The 21,425-nt window shown below is 43.5% G+C and overlaps 1 protein-coding gene across 2 annotated transcripts in view; it reads left to right on the forward strand.

The window, feature by feature from the left end:
• Positions 1-21,425, forward strand: part of RUNX3 (RUNX family transcription factor 3) — a 151,932-nt gene that overhangs the window by 78,072 nt on the left and 52,435 nt on the right. For both annotated transcript variants that reach the window (XM_020803262.3, XM_072979493.2), the window contains exons 4-5: positions 9,282-9,438; positions 16,132-16,236. In XM_020803262.3, the coding sequence (XP_020658921.3) occupies positions 9,282-9,438; positions 16,132-16,236 (262 nt within the window). The remainder of the gene's footprint in view (positions 1-9,281; positions 9,439-16,131; positions 16,237-21,425) is intronic.

Consider the following 21,425-nt stretch of genomic DNA (forward strand, 5'->3'; position numbering starts at 1 on the left):
GCCGAAGGGTCCTGTGGAGCTCTAAAGCTGGTCTTATTCTTTAAATAAGGCCATCGATCGTAATTCTTAATGGAAGCATTTATTACGGTTGGAAAAGAGACCAAGATCTAGAAGCGCCCTGTGTAGTAATGAAAGCAGTAACGGGCACCACAAGATAGATATCCCCGTACTCAATTCTCATGCTGATTTTCTATACTATTAACGAGGAAGATCCATCTGCCCTCGAGAAAATCATGTCCGGCCTCCTCTCACTCTCAGGCACCCACCCACGCCGTTACTTTGACATCCCACAGAAACCATCACCCCACCCGCTCCGTCCAGGCCGTAGGGGAAGTAAATCCGATCCCTCGCCTGCCATCTGTGTGTCTCCCAAATCAGGCAGCAATTTCATAATCAAAACCGTGCGCTCCGCTTCTGGTCGGGAGGAAGCCCACCTTCCCCGCTCCTTTCCCGGGTGGCTTTAATGTTCAAAATTGATGCCAGCCTTGATAATTTGGAACTGCTGCCATTTAGGTGCTACTGTCTGCAGCAGGCCTGTGCCTGCCAGTGTTCAGGGTGACGCGAAATCTCACCCTTACCTAAAGTATGTGCCAGGAAAATCCATGGCACAAGGTCCAAGGAAACTTGGGAGAGCAGTGATTTGGGTATATTTCTGGAGCCTCCTTTGCATTCACTACATAGGATACAATCTGCTTTTTAAAAAATTAAACCGAGAGACGTCCTCACTTTTTAAATTAAACCCTCCCTTTGAACGCTCTTCGGCGGAGAAAACAAGAATCTCCACGGACTCGCCTCTACTTATGTCTAATTAAAAACTGTAAGGTCCTCGGGGCAAGGACCTGCCTCTTACTTATCTCAAATGGGAAAGTTCTCGGGTGAGGCTGTCATAACGCGTCCTAAAGTATAAGCGCCACAGGGTCTTCATGGAGTCGAGGCCAGGCTGGCATTCTAAGCCCCACTTCTCTAGGGACTTTGTTCCCCTATATTTTATGGGTCCTTCGTTGGGGGCGAGCCTGCCGGGAGGCCGTCTTGACCCGCATAACTCACGGGAAAACTCAAGCCACTTACTTACTTTCGCCTTCCCGCCCCAGCCTCCTTCGGTTACCAAGCTTCCCAGAGTCTTCCTTCTGGGTGATGCGCTCGTGGTTGTTGTTTTGTTTTGTTTTGTTTTTTGTTTTCCCGCAATTCCCCCCCACACACACACACACTCCCCCCCCCGCTCCGGTCCCTGCGGGCGCTCAGCCTCCTCCTCTGATTGTTCCATTCAGTTAAAAGCGCTCAGGAAACTTTTTGAAGTTGAAAGGGAGTTAAGGCTAATTAACTAACTGGGATTTAAAAAGCAGAAAAAAGGAAGGGGGAAAAAAAAGAAAAGAAAACTTAAGGAGAGAAAGATTTAATCTTTAAGAATAAAGCAGAGCAACGCGGCGATATCTGATCAGCCGGGATCCCTTTCTCTCCTCTTAATAAGCGTTTGTTCTACTATTAATCTCACCCTTTTAATGTTATTTTCATCTCATCCTTCAAATCGTGGTTCACAGATCAGTTTTTTTTTTTTTAAAGGGAATTCCTCTTTTGATCTCCCGTGGTTTGCATTCAGCCCCTAAAAGGCACGAAGTGAATTTTCACTGGATCTCAGATGGATTTCTAGATACCGCCCCGAGCGCCTCCTTCCCACCCATCAAAGCTGTTCAAGTTGCATCCACGCCGCTGTGCGGGTGCTAGGCTATAGGATGCTGCTAGTTTATGTTGTGCAACCTCTTAGCAGACGGGGTCTTTTTAATGTGCAATGTAAGCAGCCGCAGCCCCTCCTCATAAGGTTGCAAAATGAGGAGACCTGCTTTTTGTAGTGTGTAACCCTTGGCAAAATCACGGGGGGGGGGGAAGGAAAATAAATGAACGCCCCAAATCTAAATAGACAGAGATCGCTTTCCACTCTTAAGCATGTGTGAAGGGCCGCATCCTAAACAGAAGATGCGATCCTATGCCCAGACAGCTGCACGTCAGGCCTGCTGAATTTAAGAGGTTCACTTCTGTGTCAACTTGTGGAGAAATGGCACTCGCTGTCCCAGTCCTGTATTTTGCACGCAATGAAGCCAACTCCCAAGTAAATGTGCATGTAAAGGATTACTACCTAGAAGTCATAATTATGTGGCTCCTGAATAAGCACGGTCAAGATCCGGAGAAGTTTACTCACTGAAAGCGATGCTCGGTTTTGACTTCAGGTTGCTGTTTATTAATTTCAACGGGAGACGTTTCAAGCTCTCTCTCCACTTCCCTGTGGAACTGGAAGCTCTTGAATCCGGTTGGATCGGGTCCTGGGTTTTGACAGTTAACAGTGAGGAAGCTAGAACCGAGAAGGAAGCTAAGTCTGAAGAGTTAGGAAGAAGAATCCGGGGTGGTGTTGGAAATAACATTCGAGGAATACAGATGAATGTCTTATTAATAAAAGAGATCTGTCATCGCCTAAGGAAATGAACAAACCACAACAAATCCAGCCTTGTGGAGTTGTAATCGTGTAGTTTTCTTCTTAAAAAAGGAAAGAATAATAATAATGCAAACATGGGAAGTGAAGGTATTTCAAGGAATAAAATTGGCAGACGGGAAATCTGGATGGTTACAGAATGGAAGATTTTTAAAGAGCCGTTTCAGGCTGTAGTTGCTTGAGCCTTGGGCGATGTTCCATTGAATCCAATGGGTTTTCCGTAATACCCCCTAAATCCTCTTTGATCATTCAGACCTTTATACCGTTTTCAAGTTACCCTGCTGTATGGAGGTTGCCTTTTTCGGAAATCCCTAGCCAGGGCAAGGGAACTGAGCGAAAAGAAGGAAGGGGCCGCAGCAGCTTGTGAGGAATCCTTTCTGATGTGTACTTTTTTTTTGTTTGCTTGTTTAAAGGAACAGCAACCAAACTAGGGCATAAATTAAAGAAAAAACTGGTGCCACAGCCTGGTCGAGGATTAGCTGTGAAAAAAGAGGGAACATCCTTTTTAGCAGGTCGAGGCCTGCATGCTCGACACTTTTACTTGGAAGCAACTCAACTTGAGTCAATGGGTCTTCCGTCAGAGTTGACATCCCTAGGCTACCATTACCAGAATCATGCAGATATCTAATCGATGTTTGCTTGGTGCATTACGTTTGCAATAAGGACAAGCACAGAGGGATAGTTTCTTCCACAACTGTTACTCGAATAAAAAGCCCCCCCCCCTTTAGCACCTATTTGCACCGCATGAAAACGTTTATGGGCATCTCAGTTGTCCTCCAAGAAACAACCCCCCCTCCGCAAACCCCCACGTTTTACAAACCGATGTTCACATTCTTCCTTTAATTTTAAGAGCACATTTCAGAATAAAGAAAAACAGCAACTACTACCCTATGTATTTGTTTGAGAGAGAGTTATTTTTTTTTATTGTCGACCCCAGAGCGAGTACATAATCCGTGCATCGTGTCTGGCAGAGAGAGGAAGCCACCGAGCCCAGTTAGGACTCCCATCCTTCGCGCTTGTACACACGGGGGCCTACTTATGTGTAAGAAACTTGGGCCGGAGGGCTGGCTTCCCTTCCACGCTGATCTGAGAGTAAACTCATTCAACCCAGGAGGGCTGGCTTCTGAGAATTTCTTCCATCTGTTCATTTCTTTTATATGCCGCCTCTCTCTCCGATCTGAGACCCAGACTTGTTTAAAGGACATTTTAAAACTATAGTGGATTAAAAGGCAATAAAATTAAATTTCTATTCTATTATATTCTATTCCCTCCACCCCCGCAAACTGCCAGGGAGTTGCCCTCCGTTTTCAATTTGCTTAGGAGAGGAATGGGGATGCTTGAAGGTTGCTGGATCTACTTTATTTCTGTGTTTAATCAGAGATCTGCCAGTAAATTTAGAATTACTTTCTATCTACCTGGCTTAACAGAAGACTTTCAAGGATGGCTTTTCAATTGTGTGTGTCTTCTCTCTTTCCTCTATTCTAATCAAAAGACCTGGAGATGTGGAAAAGCTGGCACATTTTATTGTACCCTTTTTAATTGCCTTGCAAAAGGTAGGATCCCCAATAATGACATTTGGAATTGAAAATAAACAGCATTTTCTTTTCAGAATAAGATGGATGTGTGTCAGAGATACAGAGGAAACTATCAAAACAAGTGTTATTAAACACATGCTTCTTAAAAAGTGGGAATAAAATCATTGCAGCATCTCTGAATTTATGACTTTCCGAACAGATTCTGCTATATTTCCATGCCATCTGTATTCAGACAGAGATTATAGCAAATATAAGAAGCATATCCATAAACAGGGTAATTTTCTGACAAATGAAAACATTTAAAAAAAACACACATCTACGTTGTATCTCAAAATTCTTAATTTTGATGATGATTGGATTGAAGAGCAGGGGCATAAGATTAAATTTTTCGATCCGAGGCGATAATAGGCTTGGAGCTGTGACGAAATAAGACTTGTCCACACCTCTTGTCCACACGTGCTTGGCACTAAGTTCGATGGATTCAGTGGGGTTTACTTCGGAGTAAACACAGGAGTAAATCACAGTGCCTCTGGCCTTACTGCCCGAAAATTTACTTTTTTGGGATGCCAGCCTAAAATGATTGCCTGGTAAGCTCAAAATGAATAAAATAAAACTAACAAGCTAGTTTTTTTTGTTTTTTTGTTTTTTGGTAGTAGAAACAAATTCATCATCAGGACTCTTAAGAAAAAATAATTTTAAAAATCCAAAGACAATAAGCTGTGTTTTCCACGCACGGACCTGTCAGAATTAAACCCTTTTAGACCCCTGATTTCTGAGCAGCTCAAAACTGCTGAATTTTAGCAATTAGCCACCGGCAGCCTCGCCAGCTTCCGAGTTAAGCAGAATGCTTCTTCAGGCACTATGGTTAGAGGCGCCTGAAGTTGCGCTAAGGGCTCTTGCTGCAGAGTCATTACTCTGAATTTGGCGATCGACGCACTCGTTCCCCATAGATCAACTGGTTTTCTTCCTCATATAAGAGGGGTTTGTAGAAAAGAGTCTGTGGCAGGATTCTGTCCAGTTACAAAGGTAGCAAGACCCGGAAGAGTGGCCGTATTTCCCAGAATAGACACAAATAACTTTTGGCTGGCCCCTTCGCCCCCACCTCAATCTCCCTTGAGTCCAGCGCCCTCGTCTTCTTCGAAGAATTGACCCTTTCAGTACAGTCTAGAAGGATGTGTCACCGTTAGCACAGATCTCCTGTGGCTAAAACTTTCTGTTTATTTGTTTATTATTCAAACCCATCAGTCGAACTGCATAATTTCTAGAGTGGAAACTTCAACACCCACACTCCCAAGAATATTTGGATATTCGAATATTGTGACTCTCCCTAATTGACTTTGGGTGTAGAGTCTGTTATTGCTCCATGGGGAGGTGGATCTGTACTCTGCACACGTTCAGATTTACGATAATTATATACTTTCTGACGGACACCAGTCGGAACCCATTGCAGATTTAAGAAGGTGAGGCTTCATTTATGGAAACAGGTCCCCCACCCCCCATGAGCTTGTTCCTAAACTAAAGTTGCAAAGCAATTGAAAAGTTTAAAAGATGAAAATGTCAAAATTTAAAAGAGTATAAATAAATGCGATAAACAGCCTTATCTTCCTGCTCACTGACAAAATGTCCTACATGTCTGCCTTTTAAAAAAGTCTTTTAGTACATTTGAAATCTGCAATTTAAGGTCATTTTTTTAGGATTTAAATGCAGCAACACTCTTGTAATGTTGCGGCTCTGTTAGAACTAAAATTCACAGGAACGGTTAAAAAAAATAACCACAATGTATTCTGTATTAATTAAGACTACAATGTGGGCACCATTAAGGTGAAGGAATCATTAAATAATGTTAGATTCTGGTTTTAAAACTGTCAGGTGCTGAGGGAGTTGTTCTGGACTTGACCTCCTTATAAAGTCTCCCTGTTTTGATGATAATATGTATTGTTTTACTGACTTCCAATGGATTTATCTTGTCCTTTAGATGGCAAGCTATATTCACTGATTCCAAAATGTGGCAAAATAGAAGAACTTAGAAAAATTTTTGCATCACAGGACTTCCGTTCCCACAATCTCTCCACAATGGTGACTGAAGGATTTGAGGAGTTGTAGGGGAGGAATAGTGTGGCATAGTGGATAGAGTGACAGACTAGGACTCAGGAGGCCTGGGTTCAAATCCCCATTCAGCCATGGAGGCTCACTGCCAGTATGGCACTGGTGAAAACCACTCCTTAAATGTCCTACTTACCTTGAAAGCCCTACTAGAGTCTATATAATTTGGTTCCAACTTGAGAACACATAACAACAATAACGAGGCGAGAAACAAAGTAGTAGCAGCAAAAACATTTCCCCAAATGCGAAGCCTACTGTATTGGGTCCTTTTTACAAAAGAAAGTGGGCAGAGAAGATTTTGCTCATTACAAAGCAAAATTTGATTTTCTGAGTTGTCACCCATGAACCAACGAAAGTACTGGGATAATTTGACAAGCCCTGATGGGCCTCTTCACATGCAAATATATTACTGTGGATCTGAAGGGGAACCTGGCACAGAGAGATTGTGTTAGATCCCATTGATTGGCACCTTAAAGAGTCAAAATTTAAACTGGAAACTCATTAGGGCTGAGGATTGTTCCTTTTGCTTAGAAAGCTCCGTAAATTACTTGGTACATGCAAGTTTTGGTATGAACACTAACCATACTAACAGAAGCCAACAAGGTTATTAATAATTATGTAGGATGAGTAACAAGTACTGTGAAGTTGGGTACAATCAGGTAAAAAAAGGGGGGGTACTGCTAGACTATGCAGTATACTCATGAACCCTAGCAACACTTCCCATTAAATTCAAGGGGGACTATCGTCTCCCCCCCCCCCCAGTGCAGGGTTAGTGTTGCATTAGGCTGTAACCCTATGCACATTTACCCGGCAGTAAGTGTTGGGTAAACAAATCAAGACTTCATTCTTAGTAAACAGGCATTTATATCAATTGAGAGATCAATATTTCAGGGGTCGTCTTTAATGAACCTTAAATTACGACTGGATACTTGAGCCCCATGGATTTCAGCAGGCGAGATTTCGTGTTGGCTTTCCCATTGAAGTCTGTGCAGTCTAAGAGTGCCAAGCTGTCTCTAGACTGAATCTTTATTTGATTAACCAAGCAGAGCCAAATTCAGCTAAGCTAAGAGCTCAGCTGTTTATTATTTTGAGGCTATTTTGGGTTTATTTTGTTGCTGTAATCCAAGATGGGTGTTTCTTCAAACAGGGGGGCAGTAGCTTTCACGTCTTCAGCAGTAAGGATACAAGTCAGACACGGCCAGATGGGTTTTTTTAAAACCCATTGATTTCCATGAGAGAATTACAACACTTTTATCATTCTCTTCCACCAAAATCAATGGGACCTTTAAAACTATTTTGTGTTGGCTGTACCATAGCATCCCAGTTCTCACACACACACACACACACACACACACACTTCCTTCCACATCTCAGTGAGGCAGTACAAAGGTCTGGGTGATATGCAACCTTCAGTTTGAAGATGTATAAACCATCAGTCATAAATTCAAAAAGCCGCAATAATAGGGCAAATACCAATGGTGGATGCTGTAAAAACGCAAGACACTGATGATCAAATTTTAAAAATTGAATCAAATGTTCATTTTTAAAAAAACCCTACCACATTTCATATTATATAGTTAAGAGAGGCTGGGAGTTTGATTGCCACTGTGTCTCCTTGTCAGGGGCTGGACTAGATGACCCATGGGTTCCTTTTGAGTTCTGCAGTTCTAAGGTTGTTGCTGTTGTTGTTGTTACCTACTCCTGAATGTGTTCCATACCTCGAAAACTCTTGTTAGGATTGCCATAACTCAGAAGGGGCTAGATGACACATAACAACAACAAATACCAAATAATAATAGGTACTGAACCTAAACACAAAGCCTTAACTTACACAGACACACAGACACACAGAGAGAGAGAGAGAGAGAGAGAGAGAGACTATTCTTCACAGTCATAAGGATCACACAGTACCACGATCACTCATATTTTGTGTGTGTTGTGTTTTGTGCCATCAAGTCAGAATTGACTGAACTGGTTGACTTACAGTACAGAGCTTTCAAGGTAAGTGAGATATTTCAGGAGTGGTTTTACCAGTTCTACTCACCCAGTGAGCTTCCATATCTGGGCAGGGATTTGAACTCAGGACTCCTGAGTCCTAGGACGTCACTCTGCCAATTACACCACGTTAGGAATCAATGAATATATTTACTGTTCGTTATTTCATTCTCTATTAACAAATGACTCCTTGTTCCTTGTGCAACGTTACATATGTTTTCTTCAGAAGGCCATCACAGCGTTCCGTGGGATTTACTCCTAAATTAGGAATGGCCAGACCACGCCCTTTCTGGCTAACATCAGATCCACATGTATTTTCTTATTAGCTGCGTTCCTTCTGCATCAAAAGAATCTTTCAAAATGCACTAAATCTCGCATTTAAACACTTAATTAGATGCTTATTTTTCAGTGTATTCTCAAAATGCAGATTTCTACAGTTTTTCAGAAATATATCACAAAATCTTTATTGTCAATGTATTCTCTGTTTTCTAAGCCAAGTACTATCTTACAATTCAGCATGAGAACCAGTGCATAATTAAGTTCTTACCCACAGATTAGTTAGGTTGAAATGTACTTGGTCTTTTCAATTCAGAATCCACATAAATCAGATTCCACAAGCATCCACAACAGTTGAGGCCTCTACATGTTTTCTCAGAAGTAAATACAGCGGTGCCTCTAAAGACGAACGTCTCATGGAACGAAAAACCTGCAAGACAAATGATTTTTGTGATCGCTATGGTGCCTCGCAGGATGGCTTCTTCTATGGCCATGCTTCGCAAGACAAATGTTTTTCGCAAGACCGATGCCTCGCAAGACGAATGAATTATTTTCATCTTGTGAGGTTCCTATTGCAATGCATTCCTATGGGAAGCTGCTTTTTGCAAGACAAAAATTTCGCAAGACAGCACTACTCGCGGAATGAATTACATTAATCTTGCGAGGCACCACTGTATTCACAGGGACTTACTCTGGGCATGCCCAAGGCCAAGCAAGATAATTATGCCTCCCTATTTTAATTGGTGTTACTTTTTTATGCATGTGTTGTGCTTTTACCATGGATTCTCTGCTTGAGGGCCCAATATGCTTTATGTCAACCTTGAGTAGTTCATACATCGATTCTAAATGTTGCTGCTCTTGTATTCTTCATGGCTGCTGGCAACGTCTAGGTGGTAGCCCTCGGAGATGTGCCTGATGGGACTGTGGTAACCGTTATGGCTGGTAACGACGAGAACTACTCAGCCGAGCTTCGGAACGCTTCTGCAGTAATGAAGAATCAAGTGGCCAGGTTTAACGACCTTCGCTTTGTTGGACGGAGCGGCCGAGGTAAGAGGATCAAATATGAATGACCAACAGATAACGGAAAAACCATCTTGAATGGGTGGTGAGAGGAATAGCAAGTTCACTGTCCAAGTGCAGTTTTTTTAAAAAAGAGAGAGATGAAGCATTATGTTTCTCTTTAAATTATAGAAACACTGGCCCAAAATACTGTTGGGCAGGATCCACCTGCACAATAGTAAAAATGTTGATTGCCGCTGATTCAAGAGTTACTTTTTTTATTTCTGGGGTATATGTGACTTTGTTGCATCACACATGAGTCATTCATACCCCAAAACTGAAAAAGGAAGTCTTTAATCAGCGCTGATATGCTGATGATATCAATCCTTTTGCATGAACAGAGCTGCAACAGAATTTTGGCCAGTATTATTAACTTCCAATTTTGCCCCTCCCAGAAGAATTTAAGACCTTCTGGGACAGGCCCTTCTATCTTTCCCATTCCTCTCACAGGCATGTTGGGTGAGGATTCAGGAGAGGGTCTTTTCGGTGGTTACTCTCAAGTTGTAGAACTTCTTTCCTTAAAATACTATAGCCCTGTTTCAACATTGCATATACTAACTGACAGTCACTCTCAGATGTTTCAGATAAGAATAGGTGATCATTTCAGTTTGGTTCATTTTTGCTAAAAATTGGCCAACATTCACAAATACCATCATAATTGGAATGGAAAAGGAGGAGAAAATGGTACAAGAAACATTGACAAATCCATCTATTTGGGCCCAAGGTTTTGAGTGATTAACTCTTAAAAGTTTGGCTTCCAATCCTGTAACTATGCTGGTGGTGATGAGTTTGGGTTGCCACCTCTCTTTTCTCAGTGGCTTCTTATCAGCTGCACAGCAGGCAAGTAAAATAACATGCCCATCTCCATGATGAGAACAGCTGTTTCTGCTGGATCTGGATAGCGCGAATTGGGGGGGGGAGAATGTTGTTTCAGATGGTTTTGTAGATTTTAATCAAAATTTGCAAATTACCATTATGAGGTTCAAAGAGCTTGAAGTTTCAAACATTTTGAAATAAGAAAAAAAAAACAATATTCACAGATTTTCATCGTTCAATTCCAGCCACATGAAGAGATGGTGGGATCTGAACCTGGGACCTAATCAGTGCAAAGCACATGTCCTGCCACTTAGCTATCACCCCATGTTAGAACTTTTGCATACAACTTGCACAAGGATGTGCTGAGTGTCGTCAGTTAAGTTGCACATGTTGATGCTATAGAATAATTTGAATGAATGTATCAAATACAGGAAGGACCTGGGGTAGCCCATATTCTATCACCCATATACCAAGTATACTGTCTGGATAGGTCACTGAGTTAGACATCTGGCTACAGAGCCAAAGGTTGGGAGTTCAATTCCTCACTGTGTCATCTGGGAGAAGAGCCAGCCTGGGTGGTCTTGGGCAAGCTGCACGGTCCCAGACCATCACAGAAAGACTGGCTGGCAAACCCTTTCAAGTTCTTTAGACCTAGAAAACCTTATGTAGCTCCCTATAAGTTGGAATGGACTTGGGTTGTGTAAGTATTCTGACATCAACTGAACAGAACTGATGCTGGTCTTAAGGGCGTTCTTAGAGGGTGCTCCCTTTGGCAAGCTTAACATCATCTTCAGCATCTGCTCGTTCCATGAGACGTTTTTGCTGTCTGCTCGCCAGGTTTTCTCCCAGCATTTTGCCTGTATACATACAAACCGTCCAAGAGATCTGGGCTTCTTGGCTTTAAGGCCGAGTGATCTAGAGAATGATTTGCGTGTAATAACTGTTTACTTGTTGCCCTCTACGAAACCCAAATAGTTTACATTTTTTCCTGCCGTTTCCGCTTGCCTGTTGGCTCTTTTCCCAAATGGCAGGCAGGGAGTCTTTCTTTCAAAACCGCCCCCCTACCACCACTTAACTGCTTGCAGGTTGATGAATGGAAAATGTTTTGCTTTTATGAATTAAGCTTTCATTTCTGTACTCAATTATTTGCTTCGGCCTCCTCCCTCCCCCCTTCCTTTTTTCCATCCCCTCCCCTTTTCACAAATTTCCAAACTGAAGGCAGCTCAATCTCAACTTGACTCTTGAATTCATTAGGACCCTTCTCTCCCCCCCCCCCCCACTCAGTTCTCCATGTCTGGGTTAAGAAATTACAGTAGTCTGGAGTCCTTGGGGAAGATGGGAGGCGCTTGACTTCAAGTTCCATTTCTGGCATCTCAGACAAAGCTCCCTGCAGCCATCCAAATATGTGCCTTTGGCCTGACATCTTTTGTGTCTACATGACGCCGGCACCGTACAAGACACGCAAAAGGAGGGCATGCCATAGGCATTGTCAAGCAAAACGGACAAAAGACAACATTCGGTTGCAGTCTCCTAAATCCACAGGAGTGACTTTTTAAAAAGCAGTTTAAACAGAAATACAATCGTAGAATGGTTGGGTTCGAAGGGGCCTATCAAGTCCAAACCCTTGCTCAGCGTAGGAATCCAAATCAAAGCAGATCTGACAGAGGGTTGTCCAATTTTCTCTTGAATGCCTCCAGCATTGGAGCGCTCACCGTCTCTTGAGGTCATAGGTTCCATTGTCATACTGCTCTCACAGTTAAGAAGTTTTTTCCCCTCTAAATCTGGCTTCTTCTCACTTGAGCCCATTATGATTCTCATTCAAGCGGGAAGACCACTAGGAGATGATCCGTGTTCCAGAGTCTGCAGACCAAGTGGTCACCATGGACGGGTATCTTCAAAGCTCTCCCTTCTGTTCATTCTCTATCTGTTGATGAGGTTTTAACGACTCAGTTCTTTAAACAGAGGACACCTCTGTAATGAGGATTACAGTGGTGCCTCGCTAGACAGTTACCCCGCATGACAGTTTTTTTGCTAGACATTGACTTTTTGCGATCGCTATAGTGATTTGCAAAACAGTGATTCCTATGGGGGAATTTCGCTGGACAATGTTTGGTCCCTGCTTTGCAAACCAATTTTCGCTTGACAATGATTTTGACAGCTCCCTCCGCACTTGCAAAATGGGTGTTTTCGGGATCTAAGCTTGGCAAGACAGCAATTTAAACAGCTGACCAGCGGTTCGCAAAGCGGCTTTCCTATGGCCAATCTTTGCTAGACAACAACAATTCTTCCCCATTGGAACGCATTAAACAGGTTTCAGTGCATTCCAATGGGGAAATGCTTTTCGCTAGACAATGATTTCACTAAACAGCGATTTCAGTGGAATGGATTATCATCATCTAGCAAGGCACCACTGTATCCTCAGTCTGCCCTTCAGATGGGGGACTGTCCTTCCTAAACAAGGACGACAGGAGGCCACCCTGCGTCAGTTGTATAAAGATGTAAAACTGACAGACTGAAACTTCTGGATTCTGTCTTGTGTAGAATGATTCCACATGTGGGCCTGATTTTTATAAAATACTGTCAAGTGCCAGGATCTGTAATTAGCTCAATCAAGTGATGACATTTTGTCCTTGATGACCCCGCCTCCACATTTTTGGTTGGAGGTGTACGTGTCGTGTCGTGGAGTGGAAACTTGCATGTTTGAATTTCCTTCTTGCTTACTCACTCTCTCTGTGTGTGTCTCTCCTCCTTGGGTCCTTGCACATAAAGAGAGCCATAATTAGCCATTTTGGCAGCCTGTAGGAGAAGCAACATCTCCCATTTTTATTCTGCAATGAGACACAGGTGTGAGATCGCTGTGAAAAATGAGGCAGATAAGGAAGGAAGGAAAAGGAACGGAAAAGAAAGAAAGAAAGAAAGAAAGAAAGAAAGAAAGAAAGAAAGAAAGAAAGAAAGAAAGAAAGAAAGAAAGAAAGGGAGTAGGATGCATTGCTGCTTATTTTCTTAATCCATGCCACTTAATCCATGCCCTGGGGTAATGTTCCAATTTCCCCACCTTCATTACAGCCCTGCACATAGAAATGAAATATGTCAGGGAAAAGCATTCAGCCTCATATTTTCCTTGATAAGTTATTTTTCTGTTGTGCAAGGAAATTCCTCTTCAGAATGCTGATTAAAAAAAACACAATTAAATGCAGTATTCTGCCATTATAGTGCAGACAGTAGGGGAAACTGTTCTGGGCAGGAAGACACAGTGATTACTGTACAGTGGTGCCTCGCTAGACAGTTACCCCGCATGACAGTTTTTTCGCTAAACATTGACTTTTTGCGATCGCTATAGCGATTCGCAAAACAGTGATTCCTATGGGGGAATTTCACTGGACAATGTTTGTTCCCTGCTTCGCAAACCAATTTTCGTTAGAAGACGATTTTGACAGCTCTCTCCGCGCTCGAGAAACAGGTGTTTTCGGGACCTAAGCTTTGCAAGACAGCTATTTAAACAGCTGATCGGCGGTTCACAAAATGGCTTTCCTATGGCCGATCTTCGCTAGACAACGACAATTCTTCCCCATTGGAACGCATTAAACAGGTTTCAATGCATTCCAATGGGGAAATGCTTTTCGCTAGGCAATGATTTTGCTAAACAGCGATTTCAGTGGAACGGATTATCGTAATCTAGCGAGGCAACACTGTATTTTAAAAACTCCGATTTCAGGATATCCGACTACTCTTTAAGGCACAGGAGGAGAACCCACTTAAAAGGTTGCCGGAAGCAGCCGTCTGCGTATTCAAGACATCAGAAGAAAACTGGTTTATTTTTGTAGAGAAAGACTTGACCAGGGCTGCTCCAATAAATGTTGTTGCCTGAAAAGCAGCACTAAATTTAAGTCAAGCTCCACACATTTAAGCCAAGAGATGTGTAGTACCGCTGGCTGCTGTGGCTTTCAAATTATTTTTGTGCCTCTAGCAGATAATCTCAGCAATGCCTGTCAATTCTTGCTGCAGAATTAAATAATTGTTAGTAAAATAACTAACAATTTGCTAGATTCCCCCCCCCTTCCCAAGACACCTGAAAGCAGCTACTTAGGACTCACTGCCTCACTTCTGCGCAACATTATGGCAGGGTGAACACCCATCCAACCTGTTCTATCCCAGTTCAAAATACGTAAAAGTGCTTTGTTCAGTTCAGGAGCAAATGAAGTATCTCTGCTGTCAAACAGAGTTGACAATACCGGGCTGAATGGGTAAATCGTCCTACCTATAAGGATAAGCTTGGCCTTGCCACCGTATAAGCCCTATGTGATTCAAGGACCCAAGTACCTAGAAATCACCTTCCTCTTTACTGTTGTATATTGCAGTACGTATGTCCAAACATTATGCCCAGTTAAAAATTAAGAGTAAAGTATATCCCCTGCTGGGACGTGGCAGCACTGCGGATTTAACCGCAGAAGCCTCTGTGCTGCAAGGTCAGAAGACCAGCTGTCACGCGACGGAGTGAGCTCCCATCGCTCGTCCCAGCTCCTGCCAACCTAGGAGCTCAAAAGCATGTAAAAATGCAAGTAGATAAACAGGTGCCACTTCGGTGGGAAGGTCACGGCGTTCCGTGTCTAGTCGTGCTGGCCACATGACCACGGAAACTGTCTTCGGACAAACGTTGGCTTGGAAATGGGGGATGAGCACCGCCCCCTAGAGTCGGACACAACTGGGCTAAATGTCAAGGGGAACCTTTACCATTTACCTATATCCCCTGCTATTATAACAATTTCCATCCAGGCACATATTTTTTTTTACCGAACCTTGTGCCTGAGCACTTAGATCTGGCCTCACCCTTTCGCCCTTTGCTGAGTTTACCTCCCAATAACCCATCAGAAGAAAGCCATGTGCATTTGCCACACTGTGGGGCAAGGCAGTTTGTACTAGGATAAAGTCACGTCTTTCATCTCTTCAAGGAGCCCCGCTTCTAATGACGTGCTAACTGGGTCATCTGGTTTTTGTCCCATGGACATCAGTCCTGACAGCAGGAGCTGCTTGTTGACTGGGACAAGCGGGGCAGTGCTTTAGTCTCAGGCTAACTCCAACCAGCACACTCCTGCCCACCTCTTAGCTAATGCATTACATCATGCCCGATCTCTGTTTTTCTCCTGCTGTCTGTATGTGCAGATGTTTGCCTACCTTTCTCTCTAGGTATGCCTTTGTGTGTGTGTGTGTGTGTGTGTGTGTGCAGCCCTCTCACTCCCACCGCTGCGCACCTATACTTTTCCTTCCACCCCATGAATCACAATGGGAACCAGCCGACCACCACAGCATATTGTGATGGTTCGTTGGGTTTCTTAGCTTGTCTCCTAACATCCCCGTTTCATTCCAGGCTGTTGCTTCGCGCTTCTTCCCATCATTTCATTCCTACTGGTGTTGCACAAATAGTCGTAAAAAGAAACCAGCCCTCGTTAAGCCATTGGTTAAATACACATTGAGTATTATTTTCAAATTTACCTCTTCTCCATCCTTCCTTCCTGTCCTGATCTTGTGCATCTAGGCTGGGGATCATTGTTGTTGTTGTGTTTTTAATAGCCTGAGCACCAGATTCACTTTCAAGAAAAAAAAACCTTTTGGTGGGGAGGTGCATTCCAAAGGTGGGAAGGGCCACAGACAAAAGTGTGGGGCCAAAAATACCTGTATCTTTTAGATTAAAACTCTCACTGCCAAGTAACCAAGCCTTAGGGGAGGCATTCCAACCGTGTACATGGGAAAATGAAATGTACAAAATCTGGGAAGCCAGTTCTGGCCTCAAGGCTCAGGTTCCCCACCCCTGCTCTGCATTTGTGTCCTGGACTCATCCACGATCTCTCTTCTCTTCTTACTCTTTAGGGAAAAGCTTTACTTTGACGATTACGGTCTTTACAAACCCCACCCAAGTCGCCACCTATCACCGTGCCATCAAAGTGACCGTCGATGGACCTCGGGAACCGCGCAGTAAGTTGTGTCCATTTTTTAAGAGGAAAAGCTTGCAGCCAGAGACAGCTCTTCCATTGATGTGTTTGGGTTCCTGGTCTTTTAGCCCTGAGAAGTCATCAGGTTTGGTTCCCTTCTCTCGATTCAGTGAATTTGGCTGTAGCTGGGCATCGCCAGTGTAGCTACTTGGCCTCTTTGTCATACGCAGGGCTTGGGAAAGTAATTTATCTGGACCACAGCGCTCCCTGCAAACCTCCAGCCACCATGGCCAGGGGTATTGTGGCAGTTATAGTCTCAAGCCATAACCTTTGTAAGCTGTGGTTATGTGACTAAAAGAGAGCTTTTGCTGTGGACACTCTTGACATGGGAACTGAGGTCGCTGGGAAATGTTCTCCACAGGTATGTGAAATCCTAGGATCGTTGTTCATTCCAGTGGCTTTGAACTCATTCATCAGAACACTGGAAGTTGGAGAGTCAAGTGGCTTCCAAATGCAAGAGTAGGTGATACCTCTATAGACCACTAAAAATATCATGATACACAATACACGAGCTTTCGTGGACCAAACACCACTTCCTCAGGCTTGTAGCAGTGTGAAGAACCTAAAGTCCAAAGGTTCTTGGCAAGATGGATTTCACTGGACACGGTTTCCTTAGATGTAAGTCAGGAAAGATATTTGAGTTGTTCTTTAAACATTAAAGCTGAGGCAGCTGTGGATTGGATCTCACATCCCGGTTCTTCAAATAAAGAGGCGCAAGCCAGGCACACACACACACACACACCCCTCCCTTTTGGCCTTTCTTTGAAACAGACATGTCTCTGCTTGTCCAGGGAGAGAGGATAACACAGAAAACGCAAGTCCTCCATCTGGGAATTGGGGTGGTGATTTAGTGTGCTCACTATGTTTAGACAGTTGAGTTCAGATTGGACTTTAAGCTGGACTTTTAAGTTCTTTGCACTGGTACAAGCCTGATGAAGTGGACTTCATCCACGAAAGCTCTCATACTATAATAATTTTTAGCGGTCCATAAAGGTATCACCTACTCTTGCATTTGTATTTTATTTTGTATTGACCATATTGCTCCCTTTTATTTCAAGTGGCTTTTAGTTTCCTGCCCGGAGGAGGGCTTCAGATCTAGACATTTCCCAAATCTGCTCATTTCAGCACTCCCAGAATTTTATTACATATCTGCGCACTGAAGAGCTTTTACACACACGTTCCCCCTCCCCTTCTTACTTACACCCTGAACGTCTATTCACCCTCCTTCCTGCCTGAAATTGTACCGTCCAGGAAGGTCTACTGTAAACCACATCTGACCTACAAGCTATGCAATCATATAGAAAGGGCTCCTGAACTTCAGCCTATTAATAGCCTCGAATGGTACAACTCAGCAAGACCATTGGATTTCAGATTACCAGAAAGCAATACTGTATGCCTCAGCCTGCTTTGTGTATATATATATATATATATATATTGTCATTTTCCAAAGCCTACAATAGCCACCTAGATGACATCATCTTTTGGCGGAGAGGGTCTGGAAAGGTTCTCTAACATGTATTTCCCATGGAAACTATTAACTGCATCTTCTCTAAGAAGTCAGGTATGTGGCAACTTCAGCCCAAGCCACAGAAGGAGATTCTGGTGGTTATTCTAGGTTTTCATTTCATACAAACACTTCCCAGTCTCACAAAAGGATGTTGTTTTGCTGAGCAGTAGATGGCTTTTATTTTTTTTGACACTGTGCCTGTTCCCCCCCCCCCCCACCGCGTTAGGACTGCTTAGTGTAAATGTTAATGTCAGCCCAGATTCAGTAGTGAATCGTTACTAACTCCTCTTCTGCATTGCAGCATGGGCTGGAAATTAAAGATCTCTGTGATAGGCTGATGAGCTTCTGTATGTGGGGTTGTTGTGATTTTTTGTTTTTTTGGACAATTTTACCATGGGATACCCCACGATATCTTCATGGGATACCTGGTGGTTTTTTCTTTTGTCATCCCCGTGGTGCTTCTCCTCACACTTTGAAATTTGCATGTGACTTTTAGAAGGATGTAACCAACACACACACACACACACACACACACACACACACACACACACACACCACACCACACACCCCCCCCCCACACACACACACACAGAGAGAGAGAGAGAGAGAGAGAGAGAGAGAGAGAGAGAGACTAGAAGCCAGGGCAGGTTTGGGTCACAGGACATCCAGTAGACTTGAGTTCTCATTATTGTTGTCTCCAGATTTTGTTTGCTTGCAGTTGAACACAGGGCCGGCCCTGCCGTGAAGCGGAGTGGGCCAGCTGCCGTCGGTGGCAAAGACAGGAGGGGACAGCAAGGTGTTGGAAAGAGAGAGCTGTAGGGCACACAGGCGGAACTGTCTCCTCTAACATAACCTGATGCCTTCAGACACAATTCCTGCTGTCTGATGGTCTATATTGAAGCGAGATTCATCTTCAGGTCAAGCCAATTTGGGGAGCATGGAACGAGCATGGAAATCTTTGCCACAAGCTGACCCGGGTTTGGTCTATGCCATGTGATAGATGGCGGGTTGGGGTGGAGGGGGGTTGTCTTTCAGGCAACACACCAGGCTGATGCCAAACATCTTGCTTTCTAGATATATGGTATATATACAGTGGGGTCTTGACTTGAGAACTTAATCCGTATTGGAAGGCGGTTCTCAAGTCAAAAAGTCTGTAAGTCAAGTCTCCATTGACCTACAGTGCATTGAAAACCGATTAATCCCGTAACAGGCCGTTTTTGTTCCATTTTGGTTTTTTTCTGGTCTGTAAGTCAAATCTCAGTCTGCAAGTCAAACCTAAATTTTGCGGCCAGAGAAGTCTGTAACTCAAAAAGTCTGTAAGTCAAGCCGTCTGTAAGTCAAGGGTCCACTGTAACTGCATGCTGTCAAGTCGATCCCGACTTATGGTGACGCTTTTCAAGGTGTTCCAGGTAGAGAATACTTAGAAGATGTTTGCCATTTCCTCCTTCTGGGGGGGGTGGGGTGCATCCGGGGACTTTGCAGCTTGCGCATGGCTACAGAAATTGGCTTTTCTCCCAGGAGGCAGAGCGGAGAATTTTAGTTGTAGAAGAGGTAGCCATGTTAGCATGTGTGAGTCTCTTTATAGGTAAAAACAAAATAAAAATAGAAGAACAAATTTTAAAAAGTCAAACATGTTGTGGCACCTTAAAGACGGTTACATTTTAATGTGAGCTTTTGTGGATAAAATTCACCTCCTCAACTCAGAGTCTGCAGCCAGATACTTAACTAACCTTATGAATTTCCAGAGAACATAAGTTTGTTCTCGTTTCCCCCCCCCCCCCGACATTCTGTGAATTTCAGCTAAAACTTGCTAGACTCCATGAGACTGGAGCAAACGGATTTGAGATTGTAGAGCATTTTATCCCATTTTCCTGCTGAAGGCAATAGCAGAAAAGAAATGGGATATCTCCCGTACGGATTTATAATATATGCTTATTAGTTTTATTGTTTTTAAATTTGTAAACCGCCCAGAGTACACCTTGGGTCTAGATGGGCGGGAGAGAAATTGAATAAGTAAATAAAAACACTCTTCTGGCATCTTGCACTGCCCGCCCCTTCTCCTAGGTAAAGGTAAAGGTGACCCTTGACATTTTTTAGTCTAGTCATGACTGACTCTAGGGGGGTGGTGCTCATCCCATTTTCAAGCCGTAGCGCCAGCGCTTGTCCGAAGACAGTTTCCATTGTCACGTGGCCAGCGTGACTAGGGAACACCATTTTACCTTCCCACCGAGGTGGTACCTATTTATCTACTTGCATTTTTACATGCTTTAGAATGGCTAGGTTGGCGAGGAGCTGGGACAAAGCAACAGGAGCTCACTCCGTTGCGTGGATTCGATCTTACGATTGCTGGTCTTCTGACCTTGCAGCACAGACGCTTATGCGGTTTAACCTACTGCGCCACCACATCCCTTCATTCTCTGAGGGTGCCCTATATATAGCCCAATGGACAGCAAAACTACACTTCCCACAAAAACCTAAGCCACCCCCCCCCCCGGAAGCAATTAGGCCATTTCTTTTCTTTTCTTTTTTTGGACAAGAAATAAGCCCCAGACAGCCTGGAAGATGCTTGTAAGATAGTTAAATTGCTTAAAAAAATTAAAAAGGGGAAGAAGCAGTCCAATATCAACAAGTAATGACTTTCTCTCTCTGTGCGTGTGCTGTTGAAACACCAAACAGGATATTTACTTATGCGCCAAGTGTTCCTGTTTATTAGAAACAGATCCTTTTTTTTGTCACTGACAAAACCGTCCTTATTTTATCTCTCTTCTGCCTTTCAGTTTTGCATTACAAAAATGTTAGCAGGGAATTCTTTGAGTTTGTCATTCTTTCAGTTTCAACTTTTTCCTGTCTTCCAGGCTTCCTCTATGCAATGCTTTCCAAATCGGTTTGGTCCATCAGTCTTAGCCACTTTGTCCATTGACATTCTTTCTGAGGATAGTGGGAGTTGTAGATTGGAGATTGCCAGGCTAAATAAACTCACCTCTGTCTCTAGCAGAGGGATGACCTCCAGATGTCATGGGCATAAAACCCCCCATCAGCTTTGGTCAGCATAGCCAAATGGAGTCAGATGATGAGAGCTGCAATCCCAGAAGACCTGGAGAATCACAAGTTGGCCAGCCCTGCTGGGTGTGTCACATTTAGGGGTTCATCCTGCCTTGTAGTCAATACTACAGAACATCAGTCCTTTCCATAAAGGTGGAAGTTACTATTTTAGGAAAAAAGAAGATGGAGGTGTCCATAGGCTGATCCATACTGAGCATTTGTTTAACTTCTTGGGGTGGAAGGCTGAAATGAGTATATCAACAGTATCAAAGTAGGACAAATGGCCTTATATTTCTGGGGTTTTTATGTCATCCAACAGTGGGTATATGTTTTCGTTTCACATTGTTCCAATAGTCACTAGAGCACAATCTACTCGTGTGGACCATAGTTTGGTTTTGATCCCCACTCATCCATGCTATTTGTGGGCGTTTCATGTGAAGTGACACCTCTAGTGTGTGGAGGAGCTCAATATTTGACATGAAAACGCCCTCTGAATACACCAACAGCTGCTTCATAGAAGAGAGGACAGTGGACAGGATGGTCTTTTAAGTTCCATGTGTGCATCTCAATGCTCCATGCCTTTTCTCTCCTCTTTCGGCCTTCCATCCACCCTACTCTTTTTC

The sequence above is a fragment of the Pogona vitticeps genome, chromosome 9 (assembly GCF_051106095.1).
Source record: "Pogona vitticeps strain Pit_001003342236 chromosome 9, PviZW2.1, whole genome shotgun sequence".
NCBI classification, from domain to species: Eukaryota; Metazoa; Chordata; class Lepidosauria; order Squamata; family Agamidae; genus Pogona; species Pogona vitticeps.